General features: G+C 40.5%; 1 protein-coding gene across 4 annotated transcripts; it reads right to left on the reverse strand.

Moving 5' to 3' along the window:
- Positions 1-1,943: 1,943 nt before the first annotated feature.
- Positions 1,944-16,554, reverse strand: nr1h3 (nuclear receptor subfamily 1, group H, member 3). Of its 4 annotated transcripts, none has more exons than XM_065952695.1 (11): positions 16,395-16,554; positions 13,429-13,633; positions 10,557-10,639; positions 10,014-10,256; positions 8,282-8,548; positions 7,909-8,114; positions 6,792-6,971; positions 6,327-6,426; positions 5,846-5,959; positions 5,602-5,696; positions 1,944-5,094 (listed from the first exon to the last, which is right to left on the reverse strand). In XM_065952695.1, exons 3-11 carry the CDS (start codon positions 10,597-10,599, stop codon positions 4,948-4,950), a joined length of 1,395 nt encoding a protein of 464 aa, XP_065808767.1. In that variant the 5' UTR covers positions 10,600-10,639; positions 13,429-13,633; positions 16,395-16,554; the 3' UTR covers positions 1,944-4,947. The 4 variants fall into 4 exon arrangements, with proteins under 4 accessions (XP_065808767.1, XP_065808769.1, XP_020498861.1 ...); XM_065952697.1 differs by having other exon boundaries at positions 13,424-13,633; XM_020643205.3 differs by having other exon boundaries at positions 16,391-16,553.
- Positions 16,555-19,737: the final 3,183 nt, after the last annotated feature.

Raw genomic sequence — 19,737 nt, forward strand, 5'->3', positions numbered from 1 at the left:
TTCACTCCTAAGATGAAGGCAGCATAACCGTCACTCCTTGTCTCCCAGATCTGCCTCCAGGTATCCTTGGCCCTGGCTCCAAAGCCTACAGTGTTGTCAGCCTCTGATGCCACAAGTGGAACTTGCTTCCTGGAGAGGAGGTAACCCCTTAGGTCTTCAATTTCCTTGAAGAACTTGGCATATTCAAGGAGTGACAACAAGCTGTCTTTGCTGTGTCCCTGAGGGTTGAAACTCCCATCTTGCTCCTCCTGATCTACCTTGTTGATAAGGTAGATGGTGTAGCCAATATCATTTTCCAGGAGCCATCTGAAAGATTTACCCTTGTACTTGCCGAATTGCAGCACATACTCGCTCATCACCTCCTGACAGTCTGACACATCGCCTCCACGTTGAAAAACCAGAGTGAGAGCATTGGTTTTCACCAGGTCATGTTTTTGAGGAGGGGACCTGTCCTGAAGGGAAGGATTTTTAATCCTCATGGCCTCGTCAGAGGGGTCCTGGCGAAGATGGCCTGACGGACCGTTCCTGAAGGACACTGTTGTCCTTCCTGGAAAGAAGTTCAGTGTCTTCTTCATCATCTCCTGTGCACAGCAGAACACAATGCATATTTGTATTATTAATCAAAGTGTAATAATGCTGTTATATAAACAGTGCTATTGATGTATATAACCTGCATTTTTAATTACTAGGTAACAACACTTGATATCACACACCAGATAGATTACAATACTTTATTGTAACATCTAATTGTTATGAATGTTCTTCTTTTTCATAGCAAATCAATTGAATCTTTCATGAAGGCTTTAAAATAGTCTTGTACCTTCATATTCATTAAAAAATATTCATCATCGTCTACTCATACATTTGTCATACTTTATTTATTCCTTGTGCAAGGATTATGTGCGTGTGTGTGTGTGTGTGTGTGTGTGTGGAGGGAGGTCCTATTGTTTTTTTTATTGATTTTCTTTCTATTTAAAACACTGTGTTACATTATTGTGCATGACAAACGATATACAAATATTAAATAGTGATGTAGGTAAGGTTTTGAACTTTATACGTGAGACACACAAAGATAATTTACTGTCAACAGGAGAGAAATATAAAACACTGACATTAATTCCAGTCGTGCTCAATAATCAAATGAAATAACATTAGTCTTACAGTTAACAACAGTGTAATGATAACGTTAATGTGATCTTTAATGTACCACCTTGCTACGTTAGCAAACAACAATCACGGTTCGTATTTGTCAAAAACAAAAAATAAACTATCATTAAACAGGTGATACAATATGAACGATTGTTAATCAAGTTATTGAAAACATTAGCCATACTTACGTTTGATAAGTTGGATATTTTTGTGTCAAAGTCGTGAAAAAAGGTGACGATAAAATGTCGAGCTAGTTCTCTTAACTTTCTGATGAAGACGCTGCACTGGCCGTCCGACTGTCACTCAAACCTTAAGAAACGGGGTCTCCATACCTTTACCAAAAAGGGTGAAACAGCGCCCCCAAAATCTCCATAGTGGCCAAAAGTATATTACATCCGTAGTGATAAGCACTACCATCACACCAGATCCCCGGTTCGAGACCAGGCGGAAACATTATTTATTATCCTTCTTGTCACAAACTTAGGTGACTGTGATGTTAGACGACCTCAACATGTGTACCGTTGTATACCACTTTGACTAAAACTTCCTAAGAATTGCAGCAGACAATATTGATTATATGAGTACATACTTATGATACACATTTTGAGATCTATTTTTGGTATGTTTGCAGAATGCTTGATGTATAATGTACCAATTACAGGTCACTCCTGACATAGTTATATTTTATCTATCAAGACATATTGATTCAATGCAAGATATTTTGAATAAATCTGAGTTTATGAAGACAGTAACTGAGATATTAATTTTAATCCTCAAGCATCACGTCTACAATCTGACAGGCAAACAATTTATTTTGATTCCAAGCGTATCAGCACTACAGCTTAGTTTTAATTTACACAGTTCATACAAAACAGAAGAAGTAACAAGTATTAAAATAGGTTTGCATTTCTATACAACTGTAATGTTTACATGTTCACCCTTTGCGGACAGGAATACAAAGAGATCAGAGATGACAAAGTATGTACAGTACAATTAACCTCGAGCACGGACATGACATGTATGCTTAAAGAGCCAACATTGATGATTTTGGCTCTTTCGATCAGAGCAAAGCACACACAAAAAAAAAAAGGAATTCCACTTGTAAGTAATTTAATCTTTAAAATGAAGTGCAATTTAAACGAGGTAAATGTTTGGCTGTGGATACTTAAAACAAATCACTCAAACCTCACATTTAATCTTAAAATGGTTTAAAAGAAAGCTTTGCATTGCCAACAGAAGTTTTCAAAATACAGCGCAGACCTCCATTTATCTGCTTCTTTAATATCGATCAATTAGTCAAACAGAAAACCATTAAACACGAGGGTTAGAAAGATGGAGGGAAATCAATAAAAAGAAAACACTCTTTTCAAATGCCTCAATAAAAACTGAAATCTGGAGAGGGAAGGCAACAGGTAGCTAAAGACCAGAGTGTATCCTCTTGTGTTGTGTAACTGGACTGCAGTTACTTGTCTGTAGCCTCTGTTTTTGTTTTTTTTCAGGGTTTTCTTTAAGTAACGGTTGCAGGAAGAGGAAGAAAAACAGCCCGGATGCTATTGTTTCTGTGATGATTCTGCAGTCTCAAGAACACAGTGTCACTGTTACCACAATGAAGACTGGGGAGGAAAACATCCATTTTAATTCAAATAACCAACAGGTGGCGCTGTGTTTGTCCATTTACAATAGTTGATCTTATGGTGTGTGCGAGGACAGACGTTAAGAGTCAATATGCTGAAGCAGGGAATTCTGGTCTACTGCTTAATTTAGCGATTTAATCAAGACCATGACAGATTCAATTCTCTGTTATACATCACAGCTGTATTGACTGCACTTAAAATGTTCCTGTGCAATGGTCAGGGGTTAGTTATCTCTTTATAATTACACTTCTCTAGTTACTTGTAAGTATGCATTTAAGTTACAAATTGAATTTTAATCACCAATATAAAACAACCAATAATGCCTTATTGTGTACAACTATATTATACAATTACTAGGCCATTAACTCCCTAAATGACATCCTAATTACAGCTTACTGAAAGTGATAAAGAAGTTGTTGTACTTGTGAGTTCTGTAATATTTGCACAACTTCTTCACTTTCAATTGTTGGTAAATAAGGGGGCTTTGTGGTACATTTTGTGGAAAACAGTGAAAAGCATCACAGTGCCTCATACCAGGGATGACAAGCTAAATTGTTTTAACCAGTTGTGTGTTAGGTCGTGGGCGACATCATTTAACATCCAACATAATGACAGTCTAACAGTCAGAAACAGGCTGCACAGTGATGGATTTGCATTGACATTCCTTTATCATCTGTTACGTATTTCAAGTTTACACTGCACAGGAGAATTCATGGAAAACACAGCATCTCTGTAGTCATCGACTTTATTATTATTTCTACTCGTTTCTTGTCGTCCTCCGCTTCCTGTTGAAGTTGATTTTGGTGCAGTTTGTAGCGAGGCTTTCCAGAGTCTGACCAGTTAAAGCCGTTGGTGTTGAATACCTGTTTGAGAAACATACTCAAAGACTATGGTAGACCGTTCAGTTAACCTAGTTTCCCATCTGAAGTTCAGCTCATGTTTATTGTTACAGTATATTATCAAAAATAAAGACTGTGAAATTTTCTATGTTGCTCAATGTTTTTACATTTCTCTCCTCTAAACTCTTGTGGAATAAAAACACATCAGAATATGTGAGTAACTGCACTGCTTTGTTATGAAATGAATAAATGTACACCTTACATGAACATAAAGACAAACACATGTTAATAGAGGGAATTCTTTCTACTTTGATCTCTGGATACAACTTTGTCAGTTTAGTTTTTTTTTTTTTTAACATTGTCATTAAGATGTTAACTTGACCTTTTCAGAACATTTCATCTTTTTGTGGAATATGGAGATACACAAATACCAATTATTTTTAGGTACTGGTGCTCAATGGGGGGGGGGGGGGGGGGGGTACTTTCTTGTGCATTAGTATGTGATTGTACAATCTTAAGGATACTTTACATGTGTGAGTCTACACATTCTGCTCATGAAAATAAATATACAATTTTACATGAAAGTTAATGGGCATCTACAAATGACCAAAAGGGTCCCTTATGCACTTGGAAGAAAACTAATCAAAAGAAATTAAAGAAACCCCAGGTTTCCAGAGGTCTACTTCACATGACTTTACCTGAGCGACTACACCAACCCATCGATTTCTGCGCTTACTCCAAAACAAACACAAGTCATATCCTAATGCACAATACCAACCAGATGGTCTACCATTTTACCCAAACATCAATAAAGTGAACAGCAGCTCTGGGTCTGCTCATGCTTAGCGCTGCTATTACTTCCACCTATTGCACGACTGCAGAAATGACTATTTCAACTCAATGTGCAGCTGAAAAATCTGGCGTTTGAGGCAGCCACAGCTAAGACCTGCTCAGAAGTTGGATTCTAATTATTAGAGGATGAGTTCAGAACTGCACTAGAGATCGACAGAACTTTCAACAGATATTAAATCAAAGATAGCTGGCTAGAGAGCCTGATGCTGGGATTCAATATCAACATCATGTCTGCATCAAGTCAAAGAACAACACAAGGCTCAAAGAAAACTAGGTGTCCATGTTTGTCCTCATGGACTCAAACCATTCAGCAGTCTGTTAGAGTCTCTCCTCCCACCAAAAAAGAAAAAAACATTTCAAACGCCATAACCAATCCCTGACCAGATGGGCAGAAAGGAGTCTTTTCTTCCTTGCTCGATGCCAGGTCTGTCTCAGGCTTCAGATAGACACAGAGTGGGACGTCAGGTTTGCAGTCACTCATTGACGTCCCAGATTTCAGAGAGCAGTGGGGGGAGTTTCTTGTCCTGGAGGCGAAGGGCAAAGACCTGCTCCGAGTGGACACTACTCAGTGTGCGAAGGCTCACCAGCTTCATCAGCATACGAGGAAACATCAAGTGATCCTGAGGAAAACATTGAAACCACATTTTATTTAAATACAAGGAGGAGAGACGGTGTTTAAGGCCCTGACACACCAAGCAGACGTCAAAGAACTAGTGGCGACGAAGACCGCCTGTGGCGTCACCTCACGTCTTGGCCTAAAAGTTGCACAAGAACACACCACAAAGACTACAGCTGACGGCCAACCATCAAGTAACACCTAACCCTATCCACCACATCTGTAATTGATGAATTGCTGAAATAAATCTAAAAAGTAGAAATATTCAGGTGAATGTAAACAGTGAGACGGATTTAGTTGGCCTATATTTGATAGTAGTTTACAGTGAAAGTAGTGCTTCTAATGACCTTTTATCCTTCAAACAACAACCCCCCCCCCCCCACACACACAGGACAAAATGGACCTAACCTCAGCCCTGACCCAATGTGCTTGTTGTGATGACGTCAGCCAGGTCATGATAACATTCTGTGGGTCACAGGAGTAGATATTATGTGAAAAGCTGGGCACTTACATTTGGTCTCTTTATCATGATGTAGGAGCGCAGTGCGTCCACGTAGGGCTGCTGCAACCTCTCCACCAGATCGTGATCCTGCACATTCGGCCGATCTAAACAGTTTCACAACAAAACAAAAAGGCATTTGTCGATATCTGTAATTACACTTTTGATTTGCTTTGGGAACATGTTAGCATTAGCTCTAAATACATTTGACTTACAACTATAGTTTAATATTCAGATTTCAGATAAGAATTCTGACCTGCAGAAAAGATGTTGATGGCAATGAGCAGGGCATATTCCGCCTCGTCCAAATGCAAGTCATTCATTCCTTTTGAGAACTCAAAAATGGGGTTAATGAACTCGAATTGAAGCCCTGAGGAGGTGAGAGTTGAGAGACAGGGAAACAGAACGTCTCTTTAAAGAAGGAAATGTGATGCAATAACACTGTAGGCTTTAGGTTATTCCTTAGCAGAGGGTATATAATTATCGAAAGCAGTGGGGCAACACAACCAAGGATTCTTTCTATATGCAAGTTAAATAACAAACATAACCCTTTGTGCAAACTACATACAGCACTCAGGAGTAATTGTATAGCTTGGCCATGCTTGGGTATGAACAAAAAGACCATTAAAACTTATTTTGTTTCATGTAAGACAGATGCAATGCAAGCAATCAGCTGAAGTGATCCACAATATTAATATATTCTATAATATTCAACAGACTTAATGCAGTATTTGCACCTGCTTTGGCGAAATCCTCCTTATTATAGCTGAAATCCTTCAGAAATGTTATGCTGTCGATAGTAGGGTTGTATCGCCGAGATGTCTCGAGCAGCATAATCTGAGGAAGACAAACACATTTTATGAGCTAAATATTATATGCAGATATTGATTTAGTGTTCAAGATTTGCAGGAATAAAAACATTGAGCACAAAAGTTGTGCTTTGTAGAGGAAAGTCTACCCTTTATCTACTGTTGTGGATTTTTAACTGCAAAGACTTAAGAGCTTGCTACCATACATGACAATGTTTCTACTGTTCTTTCTTCTGCTGCTCACTTGAAACATCTCTAAAAAGCGTTGCCATGAAACTAATTATGTACAGCTACAAAGGCTGGCTTTCAAAGTAAAACAAACTTTTCAAACTGAGGCTACAGAGAAAAAAAAAAAAAAAAAAAAAAAGAGTCCCATGATAAACCATGACAAACCTCAATGGTAGATGTCTTCAGTAGAGCGATCTGGTCCTCCCTTGTGAGCTCCAGGAAACCAGGAAGCTGCTTTGCAAAATCCACTATCTCCTGAACCGACATAATTGCAAGCTCAGTGAAGTGGGCGAACCTCTGCTGACGTACTTCTCGATTCTGCAAGTCCTGACTCTGTGGCCACGGCTGTTGGATACACACACAAAGTAAAAATTAATGAATTGTTTAGCGTGGAGTAAAGAAAAAAATCCCCTTTAAAATTCAACAGGTAGTTTCAGGTTAAACATTAACAGCAGTGGCTGCTTTGACCAATTATTGACCACAGATGACCCTCAGTGACATTTTAATAACATGGTCAAACTCAACTCAACTCAAGTCCTCATACATACCGATTCAAGATTCACACAAGCAACTTCTAGGAATCTGTGCGACTCACCGACTGAATTATAAAACGTCATCACCCTCTCTAGTCAACTCCAGAATTATCAGCCTGTTAAACTAATTTGCTGTCTAAGGCTGTCTGGAAACTTTATTTTCTTCTGAAGCTTTATTAACAAATTAGACCGAATTACCGGTAGGTCAAATTGGTTAATGAAGTTGATCTTTGTACTACAAGTGTTGCTGGATCTTTATGAACTCTTCAAGCCTTTCACTCTTCATTCACCTTGGTCGTTGGTGAAGTTGTGCCAGAAAATCCTCTGTGTTCCTCTATAACTGTCATATTCTGCAACTCCCCCCCCCCCCCCCATTCACTCAACATGTAACCTAAATCATAACCTGTTACTACCGTTATTGATGTCAAATTGAATGTCCCATATTTATAGTCTCAATGTTTTGTTACTTCCACAAACAAATTAAAAGTTTAAATATATTGAAGTATGTCAACTAAATCTAGAAACACGTCGGCGTCACAAGGAGTGCTTGGCAGCTGTTTGGTCAGAAAAAATAAACCACAGTGCACTTGTTGACTCGTGTGTGAGTGTTCACCTCACTCCCTCCAAAGACGTATTAAAATTGCCAGAAAAATATTAAAAAAACACAATATTCACCATGTGGTCAATATTACATGAAACACAACAAACTGCTTAAAATCCACCCAAATCTATCCGAGATGTTGACTTACTGTCACTTTAGGTCGGTCAAGGAAAGATCTCTTGTTGCATTGCTTCTGCATGGCCACCAGCTTCTCGATCATCTCCTGCTGCTGTGGATCCAGTGCAGCTGTTTCCTGCAGTGGGGTGGGGGTGACCACTGTGGACGTGCGGGCCGTTTCCTCCTCCTGCTGCTTCTTCATCTTCTTCAGTCGGATTTGTTCCTCAGAGAGCACACCTACAGGTCAAAGAGGGAGGCACATATTGACAAAAGTACAATCCCCTGACTTCAAATGTTGTTTGTTCTCTCGTGATTTTCACTCTGGCTGCAAACCCACAAACCAAAATATGCAGTGGGATCTGAAGTTTCTGTATCTCTGACTCATCTGGCACACACACACTCACACTGCTCCAGCATGCCTGCTTCCCGACACTTGCGCAGGCGGCACTGCTGGCACTTGCGGCGCATATACATGTCCATTTCACAGCGTCCGTTGTTTTTGCAGGAGTACTGAGCACTTTTAATGACGCTGCGTCGAAAGAAGCCCTTGCAGCCCTCACAGCTCAACACATTGTAGTGGAAACCAGAGGCTTTGTCACCGCATACACTGCACACCTCATTGCCAAGCATCTTTGGAGCAGGTCCCTTCTTTCTCTTCACCGGCTGACCATCTGAACACACAAGAAATTAATATGAATACCACACAGTCAACGAAATTCTCTGGGGTAAAAAGTCACATACAGGAAGTATTCAATGTGTGCTGGAGGTTAGACAATGTCTGCCTTTCTTCCTTCAGATGATCAAAGAAAATGTTTGTATCTCAGATCCTCTTGTCTAAACAGAGCTATGGTAGATACAAATCTGTATGCAAAATATGCAAGCACATTATGCAAGATAAACAATGCAAATGTATGAGTCAAGCACACACTGTCCCACAAGTCTAGACTATCTACTAAGAAAAACAAAGCTTCAATGTAAAAGGTAGGAGTGTTTACTCCTGCCTCTTACTCCTGCTTTTTGGGAGTTCTCTTTGGGTAGGAATATGAAAAGACTTTAAAATCACACGTGAAATCTAATGGAATGTTTTTGCCTTAATTGTCCGTCCATGATCATGAAGGCATTTTAAAGGCACTCCAACCGTTCATTCAAGTTTGCTTGATTTCCAAATAACATTTTCAGATATGTGTAATTGGTTTTATACATTGAATTAGTATAGAATATATATTTATTGTCATTGCTATAAAAACAACGAAAAACAGTTTAGCAGCTCTTCATAGGCAGCACATAGAGACGGACTGTAAAAATGATAATGTAAAGACAAACATGAAAATCACAATGAAAAAAAACAGAATTGCATCATAAAAACTGTAAGAAAGCTCTCAGAAAGAAAGTGCAAAGCAGCTGTCAGGTTCAGAACTCTAATTATGGCACTACAGTCCTGTTTCAAAATGTGTCGGGTTGTTACGGTAGATACAATATTTTACCGTACAGTTACTGTATTATTGTAACTCAAGCACTGGCTAAACAGCTTAAGGGTTTGTTACTATGAAAATGAATTCTCTAAATTTAAATTAAAAAGAAACTTCTGCACACATGTCAGTTGTGACACAACAGTTGTGACCTCAAAGGGGCTGAAACATGGAATAATGCATGCCTGAGACGAGGAGGAAGTTAACAGGATTAAATACTGGTTATTCTCGTCTCTGGGAGTTGTAAAACAGGTCCAATATGCACACATGCATACTTGTAGAGACATGTCAGTAACACACAAAGCTAAGATCACCATCTTTAATGCACCCTGACCAAAAATGAGAAGGAAATTACATCATAAAAGTAATCTAGCCTCAATCAAGGCCCGTCACTTCATAGGTTTTTTCATTCTCAGAATACACGTAGCGGAAATGTCTTGTTTTTCCCCTTAACAAAGACAAACGGTAGTTTTAGTCACTACTTTTACCAGAGTGACAACTAGCCACTCCCTCCTAAAAGGCTGTGTGATATACATACAGTATATATTAGAGTTTAGTTTAGTTTATATACATTGTTAAATCTATTTTTTCCTTAAACAAAACGAGACTCAAATGTTTCAAAAACATGAAAGTTGTGTCCTGCAGCTTTTAAGAACTTTTCACCTACCTATGCTTGCAGATGTGTCACCTGCAGCTGGTTCCGGCTTGATGTCACTGGGGTCGACCAGCAGAGGGCTGCTCATCTCAGTCAGTGCAGGGCCGTTATGAGGGGGGGCAGAGAAGTCATCTGGCTGCGAGAGGTCAGCCAGCGACAGCAGGCCTTCGTGCTTCATTGTGGTGCTTCCACTGCTCTCCTCAACCAGGCAGTCCAGCTGCAGCTCAGAGGCCCTGTCAAACACCTTACTCTCATCTGACAGAGGACACAAAAACACATTCAGATTCAAAAACAAAACCCAAAAACCTTCCATCATTATGACAGGTGTTCAGAATAAATGTTGACGTCTCTGTAGCCAAAAGCTCACATGCAACAGAGAAACACAGTCACATACATGAATACTGACTCAGTATTTTATACCTTTGTGGATCTCAAATATTGATATCTGCTTTAAAAAAATATATGTTTGTGTATTTTTAGGAAGGACAGACTAAAACATGTGCTTTGAGAACAGAACCCTGTTCTCTTAGATTTGACATAAAGGACTCTTCTTACCATGACCAACATCTGGGATATCAGTCACAGACAGCGTGGACATCTTCTGCACAGCAGCTTGTCATTACGAAATCAACGTGTACCTGTGGTTAAAAAAGAATCATAATCAATTATCATGGCTAATTATCTAGGAAATGCATCAAGAAAAAAAATCAAATCCCCTGAAGGCAATCCTTCTGTTGCACACCCCAGGAAGCTCTGACTACATAATCGCTTCTTTGGATTGAAAAGGGCCGACTGTCTAACACAAAACTTTAAACCAGAAACTCAATCATGAATCTGAACTTTCTAAGAAAATGTCCTGCTCTACTCTCAGATCGGGACAAGTGACTTAAGAATGACATAAACCTCTTTTTGCTCCGTTTGCATTATTTGTATTCAGTCAACAATGGGGTAATTGTTTTACAGTAACGAGAAACTTCTGTGACCCGAGTTATGTAACTACAGTTATTATAAACATTAACAGACATACAGTGTGATTACCTGTGATAGAGACGGTAGGAATTTAAAACCACTTAATGTAGATGCATAGTGTGTTTTAACCTGCTGTAGCCTGTAGAAATATAGAAACCAGGGTGTGGTTAGGTTACAACGGTGAAAGGGCAATAACTATGTTCTCCTGCAGCAGCGTGGTTTAGTTCTTAGAAAGATCTTTAATACGACTAAACCAGCTCAGAAGTTGCCGCACAGGCGTGTGCAAAAAAAGCCAACTGGCAGTGAAAGCAGAAGTGAAAGTTTGTCATGCGCCCCATAAGGACGCATTTCAGGAAACTGATTCAGCAGACGCACATGCATGATTTCTGGATAATTTTAACTGGCATGCATAAAAGAACACCCAGTTTAAAAATATACATCGTTGCTGTCATTTCTCGTGAGGCCAAGTTAAATTAAAAAAAATAATAATTAAAACTCAAAAAATGTGAAAGTTTATTGTGAAAAATATGACAGCACTGTACTAAAGACTTCTATTTTATGAATTGGGTGTAGTGGTGTATAACAGAACTATGCTTCTATCAGGGGGTTTTCTGATGGTAAGTCTACCCTCTTTAATACAAATACATTGGTTGAAATACATGAACAGATGCTTTACAAGTTAAGGTAACTCACATTTATACATATTATATTATTCTATGAAGCAGTCCTGGTCACTGATTTGGCATTCAGACTACATGGGTGTGATAAAACCAGAGAGACTGTACATCAGTATAAACAGAAGAGAAATATCTCTGACAGCTGTTCGATTTATGTCATTTCATGCTTTAAAAAACACTCCACTCAAAGCCATAATAATTTAGACTACATGGCACATCAAGAGGAAAAAACAGTCCCTGTGTTGCTTTTCAGTCTTTAAACTCTCCAATGTACTGATGAGCTCCTCGTTTTTTAAGTTTAGTCTTGTTCTTTGTTTATCTTGATCTCTCGGAGATAAGCTTAGCCTAATGTCAAAATGTTATCGACAGTGTCTCTGCCCAATACAGCCGTGCTCTCCGAATGTCAGGGTGTAAAAATCTAAATGAGCTTCCCACCTGGCTCTTGTTATTAGTACCTGGTTCACAGGAAGTGATAATCACCCTGATAGAGACAGGGCCAGCACTCCTGCATGATTTGGAAATCTTTTTTTTTTTTTTTTTTTTTTAAAAGAAGCCCTGTGCTGCCTTCTCGTTATACATTAAAAAATCTATTGCTGGTTATTTTGAATTTTTGTGTTTTGGTATTTTTTTCAGACCATCTTCCACACTGCCACAATGAAAAACAGTTTCCATGTTTTATCTCGTACTCTGCATCAACTCGCTTACCTTTCATCTGATGTGAAAATATTTGTACTGAACGCTTCCTGACATTTTAAGTAAAAACAATGTTTTCTTTTTCAATAACAGGTTCCTTACGTCCACTTGTATAAGTCACAGATTTCTCACGTTTAACAGTAAAAACTTCTAGTAGCACAAAGGTCAACGCTGTGTTTCTTTTTTTTTTTTTTAGAAGGCAAAGTTATTGTGTTGTGTTTCCTGAGTATTCTATATCACAATGCCATTGTTTAAGAAGTAAGGGATTTGTCCGTCCACCCATCTTATCTCCATGATCTAAAACATATCCACTCTACTCATTTATTCCAACGCGAGGCTTTTGCTTGGCTGCTTGCCACCGACTACCTGGTGCTTAAAGGTGTGATGAAAATAGAGATACAGACTTAAAATTGGACCTTTAAAATATAGATCGCCTCAAAGATGAAGATCTGGATTCATGTTTGGACTTTGTATTAATGTTCATGAAACATTCATCATGAATTCATATACTGACCCAAACCAATCGATCTACTGACACAAAGTATTTATTATGAATGTGTTTGTGATGCCACTATTTAGTCCAAGAAAATGTAATAAATTACTTTTACTTGAATCATTAACTGTTCTCTCAACCCCTGGAAATCAAACACTGATGTAAGGTGTCTGCTTGTGAGAGAGTGAGAGGAAAGCCCGTAATAAAACTGAACACTTCAAAAGCCCCTATAGTGGGAAGGGAAGTAATTTTCAAAGCACCACTGATAAGCTTTTGAATAACCAGTAAAGTGGTTATTGTTGCAGCAGCCAAAGATAAAAGCTTTCACTCAAGAGGTAATAATGAATTTTAATATGCTGGCTTTTATTAAGTATTGACAAGTATTACTCTAAAATGAGACTTGGTGCAGCTTCAACTGGGTAATGCCCCAATACTTCTGGGAAAAAAAAAAGAACAACAAACTGACGGGATTCATAAAGGGTAGCAGATAATTTTCTACTCTCTACACTCGACATTGTAACAAGAAGACCCTTTTTAAGTGAAATCAAAATGCAAAAGTGATTCTGTGACAGGCATAGTGTTGGACTGACCTTACCTCTGAAGTTGATGTCTTATTTATCACTCATCCATCTTGCCCATGTGAGTCCACAACCTCAGTCTGTCGATATCTCTGCGCTGATGGAGGACTTGCTTTCCTTGGCGATTCTTGAAGATGCCGAAACCCCCTGAGGCTAATTGGGCGGAAGTCTAATGACTCGATATCTTGAAGAGAGTGAGTAGAAGAGAAGACGAGTCCCTTTCTACAATGCCCAATGGGAGACAGGAGGGAAAACAGAGAGAGAGAGAGAGAGGGGGGAGGAGGGAGGGAGGGTGAAAGAGGGAACACAAGAGGTTACTATTGGTCATGTGCGAGGCTCTTCAATCCCCACAGGCCTGCGCTGCTCTCGCCTTTTCCTCTTGGACTTTTTAAGCAGCCAATTTTTTACTTAAACAGACCCATTCAACAGAGAGTAAAAACAAAATAGTCTATCGAAATATAACCGTCTTGTGGTCCAATGCATTACATCATAATCTGCAAAGACCTGCTTCATCTAAAGACTTTTTTTTCAATAAAATGTCACACAGAGTATAAATTTAAAAAAAAACAAAAAACATCAATATTACACCTACCTTAAATGTGTCAATCATCTAACCAAAAACAAGTCTTGTTCTCATGTTGAGAAACCCAAAACAGAAAAAGAGTAAGGATCTCAAGGGTCATGTCAGCACAACGGTCTTGTTTTACTTGTGCCACACAATCACTTACACAGACAATAGGTCCAGTTATCAAAGGTATCCAGCTTAATGGGTGAATCTTGACTCAGTGTCTATAAAAAAAAAATAAAAAAACGATTTTACACTGCTTCTGACCTCATGTCATCCCTGCTGCTATCTCTCTGTCCAAGTCCAATGTTCCCCTGTGTCTTATCAGCCAGTCACCTTTGTCCATCTGCATGTTTTCATAGACTGCTGGAAATTAAATGGCAGCACCAACAAAGTCAATAACACCGTACAACATCAAAGCTTTGATTGTGTTCAACAACTCGTTCAATAAACCTACCTTACATTAATGTCACAGGCAGCATCTGTACACGACATCTTTCAGTCTGCCTCAGCGGTGGCCACAACATTCAACAGCTCAACACATCTTAAACACATCAACCAGCTAAAACGCTGTTACCTTTTCCTATGATAAACTATTGTATAATTCAACTAGTTATGGTGATGCCAAGACAAATTTGACTAAGTTTTTGGACATGGAAGTGTAAATATAACTACTGTGGTGAGATTATTTCTAAACATTGACTTCAGATCACATTTCAGCTTTTTAAAAAGGGAATACGTTTCTCTTTTCTGCTCCAACAAAGTAACCTACAGACACGTGTTACACTGCCACCATTGACGGTTAACATCTGTACCGCCACAGTGGATGTATAATTGCTACATCTGTCCAGAGCAGGGGCAAGAAAAACATTCAATTTTACATGATGACGGCAAGAGGTAGGTGAAAGGTGAGAATATAACATTAATCAGAGCTACACTAAATGAAATAGTTTAAATAGTGTTCTCTGAAGCTTCAGCAGACAGCAAATCCAGAGGGGCCTTGAGCTGAAAGTGCAGCTGATGTTAGCGCGGCTTGTTTATGGGAACTCTGCTAGTTTCTGAATAGTGCTCCTTCAGTGAAAGGTCTTTCCCCGGAGCGGAATGATCTATAATGGTCTCCTCCCCTCTAAAAACCAATATACCGGTAATGGTAATTAAAACCAATAGAAACATTGAATGAGGCAGTTTCACGTAACAAAATGATGGTGATCCGCTGCAGGACACCAAAGATTTGGGTAAAAAATGAAGTCAGTGTGACTGGGTGGGAAACATTCCTTTCTAAAAGTCTCAGATTGCCAACGGATGTAACTCCCTTCGGTGAAGCAAAAATGGATATTCACACTCAGCAACAACTTTGAGTGAAAGCAAAGAGTCAGTGCTTTCAGGACGCACGAGCGCCACAGTTCATGAAAAGTTCCCACCAACACCCTGATGGAAGAAGAAGAAGAAGAAGAAGAAGAAGAAGTACATTCAGCACCTCAATGTCTGCCAGACCCACCCAGATGATTTCACTTCTTCTCACCGAAGACTTCTGTTCAGGTTTGCGTTGGGGTGGGGGGGGGGTGTTGTTCTGGGGATTATGTCGGGTCACAAACAATAAAACAAAACTAATGTAGATGTAACTCGTCCAAAACTGGCAACAGGTGCAACATGTGTGGAGCCTGTCTGCACACGCCCTGACAAAGAACCAATCAGGCAAATGAGTTGAAGCACTACTGTGAAGGAGACAAGGGTAGATCTGTGTTTCCATTCAAATATTTTAATTAACCTCATAATGAGTTTTATGACTATTGTTTAAAACACACACACACACACACACACACACAAACACACAAACACACACACAAACACACAAACACACACACACACAAACACACACACGGCAGTATTTACAAACCTGAACTAGCACATTTATTTATAGTTAATTATCACACTTTATGCTACCACTGTTAGCAATGTTTCGCAATACTTGTGTTATGTAAACACATCGACTCGAAGCGGATGAAGCATTTGACTATTTCAATGTGGACCCTGTTGTCTAGATGGTTTGTTGACCACAGACTTGTTTTGAACGTTGTCAAAGTTAGTACTATGCTGGTTGACCTGCATCACAGTCTGGTAGCTTTACATAGAAATACAGCGACCTAATGACGTAAACACGAGCAAAACATCGACTGCATCTCAATGTCACACGCATTCAACATCAATTAGTTCAAACACTGCGCATTAAAGGAATAAACAAAAGGCTTTTTTAGGTGAGATTAGCTTCATAGTCAAACCAAACAAGGCCAATAGTTAGCTTAACACCCCCGCACTCGAGAGGAACTCCCTTCCAACAACTTCAACTTAACTAGCTTAGCTCATTTTCACAACAAAAACATGACAAAAGACAATTTAAAAAAAAAAGGCTTTACTTGCCAAGGGACCTGACGGGTTTGTGACAAACTCGCAAGTTATGGTCGGATCCTCCGTCCGTGTGTAGCTGTTGACAGCGGCTTTGACATGAAGCTAGCAGGTTAGCTCGTCAGTGAGCAGAGTTATATCATGTGACCAGCGGGCCGGGAAGCTCAGGCACATTTCATCAGGCTGAGAGGAGCCTGGGTGTTTTTAACCCAGGGTACAGTCTGAGAGGATACGGGGTGTTTTTAACCCAGGGTACAGTCTGAGAGGATACGGGGTGTTTTTAACCCAGGGTTCAGTCTGAGAGGATACTGAGTGTTTTTAACCCAGGGTACAGTCTGAGAGGATACTGGGTGTTTTTAACCCAGGTTTCAGTCTGAGGGGATACTGGGTGTTTTTAACCCAGGGTTCAGTCTGACAGGATACTGGGTGTTTTTAACCCAGGGTTCAGTCTGACAGGATACTGGGTGTTTTTAACCCAGGGTTCAGTCTGAGAGGATACTGGGTGTTTTTAACTCAGGTTTCAGTCTGAGAGGATAGTGGGTGTTTTTAACCCAGGGTTCAGTCTGAGAGGATACTGGGTGTTTTTAACCCAGTGTTCAGTCTGAGAGGAAACTGGTGTTTTTTTTAACCCAGGGTTCAGTCTGAGAGGATACGGGGTGTTTTTTTTTAACCCAGGGTTCAGTCTGACAGGATACTGGGTGTTTTTAACCCAGGGTTCAGTCTGAGAGGATACTGGGTGTTTTTAACCCAGGGTTCAGTCTGAGAGGATACTGGGTGTTTATAACCCAGTGTTCAGTCTGAGAGGAAACTGGTGTTTTTTTTAACCCAGGGTTCAGTCTGAGAGGAAACTGGTGTTTTTTTTAACCCAGGGTTCAGTCTGAGAGGAAACTGATGTTTTTAACCCAGGGTTCAGTCTGACAGGATACTGGGTGTTTTTAACCCAGGGTTCAGTCTGAGAGGATACTGGGTGTTTTTAACCCAGGGTTCAGTATGAGAGGATACTGGGTGTTTTTAACCCAGTGTTCAGTCTGAGAGGAAACTGGTGTTTTTTTTAACCCAGGGTTCAGTCTGAGAGGAAACTGGGTGTTTTTTTTAACCCAGGGTTCAGTCTGAGAGGAAACTGATGTTTTTAACCCAGGGTTCAGTCTGACAGGATACTGGGTGTTTTTAACCCAGGGTTCAGTCTGAGAGGATAGTGGGTGTTTTTAACCCAGGGTTCAGTCTGAGAGGACACTGGGTGTTTTTAACCCAGGGTTCAGTCTGAGAGGATACGGGGTGTTTTTAACCCAGGGTTCAGTCTGAGAGGATACCGGGTGTTTTTAACCCAGGGTTCAGTCTGAGAGGATACCGGGTGTTTTTAACCCAGGGTTCAGTCTGACAGGATACGGGGTGTTTTTAACCCAGGGTTCAGTCTGAGAGGATACCGGGTGTTTATAACCCAGGGTTCAGTCTGACAGGATACGGGGTGTTTTTAACCCAGGGTTCAGTCTGAGAGGATAGTGGGTGTTTTTAACCCAGTGTTCAGTCTGAGAGGATAGTGGGTGTTTTTAACCCAGGGTTCAGTCTGAGAGGATACTGGGTGTTTTTTTTTAACCCAGGGTTCAGTCTGAGAGGAAACTGGTGTTTTTTTTAACCCAGGGTTCAGTCTGAGAGGAAACTGATGTTTTTAACCCAGGGCTCAGTCTGACAGGATACTGGGTGTTTTTAACCCAGGGTTCAGTCTGAGAGGATACGGGGTGTTTTTAACCCAGGGTTCAGTCTGAGAGGATACCGGGTGTTTATAACCCAGGGTTCAGTCTGAGAGGATACCGGGTGTTTTTAACCCAGGGTTCAGTCTGAGAGGATAGTGGGTTTTTTTAACCCAGTGTTCAGTCTGAGAGGATAGTGGGTGTTTTTAACCCAGTGTTCAGTCTGAGAGGATACGGGGTGTTTTTAACCCAGGGTTCAGTCTGAGAGGATACTGGGTGTTTTTTTTAACCCAGGGTTCAGTCTGAGAGGAAACTGGTGTTTTTTTTAACCCAGGGTTCAGTCTGAGAGGAAACTGATGTTTTTAACCCAGGGCTCAGTCTGACAGGATACGGGGTGTTTTTAACCCAGGGTTCAGTCTGAGAGGATAGTGGGTGTTTTTAACCCAGGGTTCAGTCTGAGAGGACACTGGGTGTTTTTAACCCAGTGTTCAGTCTGAGAGGATACCGGGTGTTTTTAACCCAGGGTTCAGTCTGAGAGGATACTGGGTGTTTATAACCCAGGGTTCAGTCTGACAGGATACGGGGTGTTTTTAACCCAGGGTTCAGTCTGAGAGGATACTGGGTGTTTTTAACCCAGTGTTCAGTCTGAGAGGATACTGGGTGTTTATAACCCAGGGTTCAGTCTGAGAGGATACTGGGTGTTTTTAACCCAGGGTTCAGTCTGAGAGGATACCGGGTGTTTTTAACCCAGGGTTCAGTCTGAGAGGATACGGGGTGTTTTTAACCCAGGGTTCAGTCTGACAGGATACGGGGTGTTTTTAACCCAGGGTTCAGTCTGAGAGGATACTGGGTGTTTTTAACCCAGGGTTCAGTCTGAGAGGATACTGGGTGTTTATAACCCAGTGTTCAGTCTGACAGGATACTGGGTGTTTATAACCCAGGGTTCAGTCTGACAGTTAACTGGGTGTTTTTAACCCAGGGTTCAGTCTGAGAGGATACTGGGTGTTTATAACCCAGGGTTCAGTCTGAGAGGATACTGGGTGTTTATAACCCAGTGTTCAGTCTGAGAGGATACTGGGTGTTTATAACCCAGGGTTCAGTCTGAGAGGATAGTGGGTGTTTTTAACCCAGGGTTCAGTCTGAGAGGATACTGGGTGTTTATAACCCAGTGTTCAGTCTGACAGGATACTGGGTGTTTATAACCCAGGGTTCAGTCTGACAGTTAACTGGGTGTTTTTAACCCAGGGTTCAGTCTGACAGGATACTGGGTGTTTTTAACCCAGGGTTCAGTCTGAGAGGATAGTGGGTGTTTTTAACCCAGGGTTCAGTCTGAGAGGACACTGGGTGTTTTTAACCCAGTGTTCAGTCTGAGAGGATACCGGGTGTTTTTAACCCAGTGTTCAGTCTGAGAGGATACCGGGTGTTTTTAACCCAGGGTTCAGTCTGAGAGGATACCGGGTGTTTTTAACCCAGTGTTCAGTCTGACAGGATACTGGGTGTTTATAACCCAGGGTTCAGTCTGACAGTTAACTGGGTGTTTTTAACCCAGGGTTCAGTCTGACAGGATACTGGGTGTTTTTAACCCAGGGTTCAGTCTGAGAGGATAGTGGGTGTTTTTAACCCAGGGTTCAGTCTGAGAGGACACTGGGTGTTTTTAACCCAGTGTTCAG

Source organism: Labrus bergylta, chromosome 3 (assembly GCF_963930695.1).
Source record: "Labrus bergylta chromosome 3, fLabBer1.1, whole genome shotgun sequence".
Classification (NCBI taxonomy): domain Eukaryota; kingdom Metazoa; phylum Chordata; class Actinopteri; order Labriformes; family Labridae; genus Labrus; species Labrus bergylta.

Coding starts and splice junctions, on each gene's coding strand:
- nr1h3 (XM_065952695.1), bottom strand. CDS start 10,599: ATGTCCACGCTGTCTGTGACTGATATCCCAGATGTTGGTCATG. Junction 10,257..10,556: donor TATCCCAGATGTTGGTCATG/GTAAGAAGAGTC, acceptor GTCCTCTGTCAG/ATGAGAGTAAGGTGTTTGAC. Junction 5,095..5,601: donor TCATGATAAAGAGACCAAAT/GTAAGTGCCCAG, acceptor TGTTTTCCTCAG/GATCACTTGATGTTTCCTCG.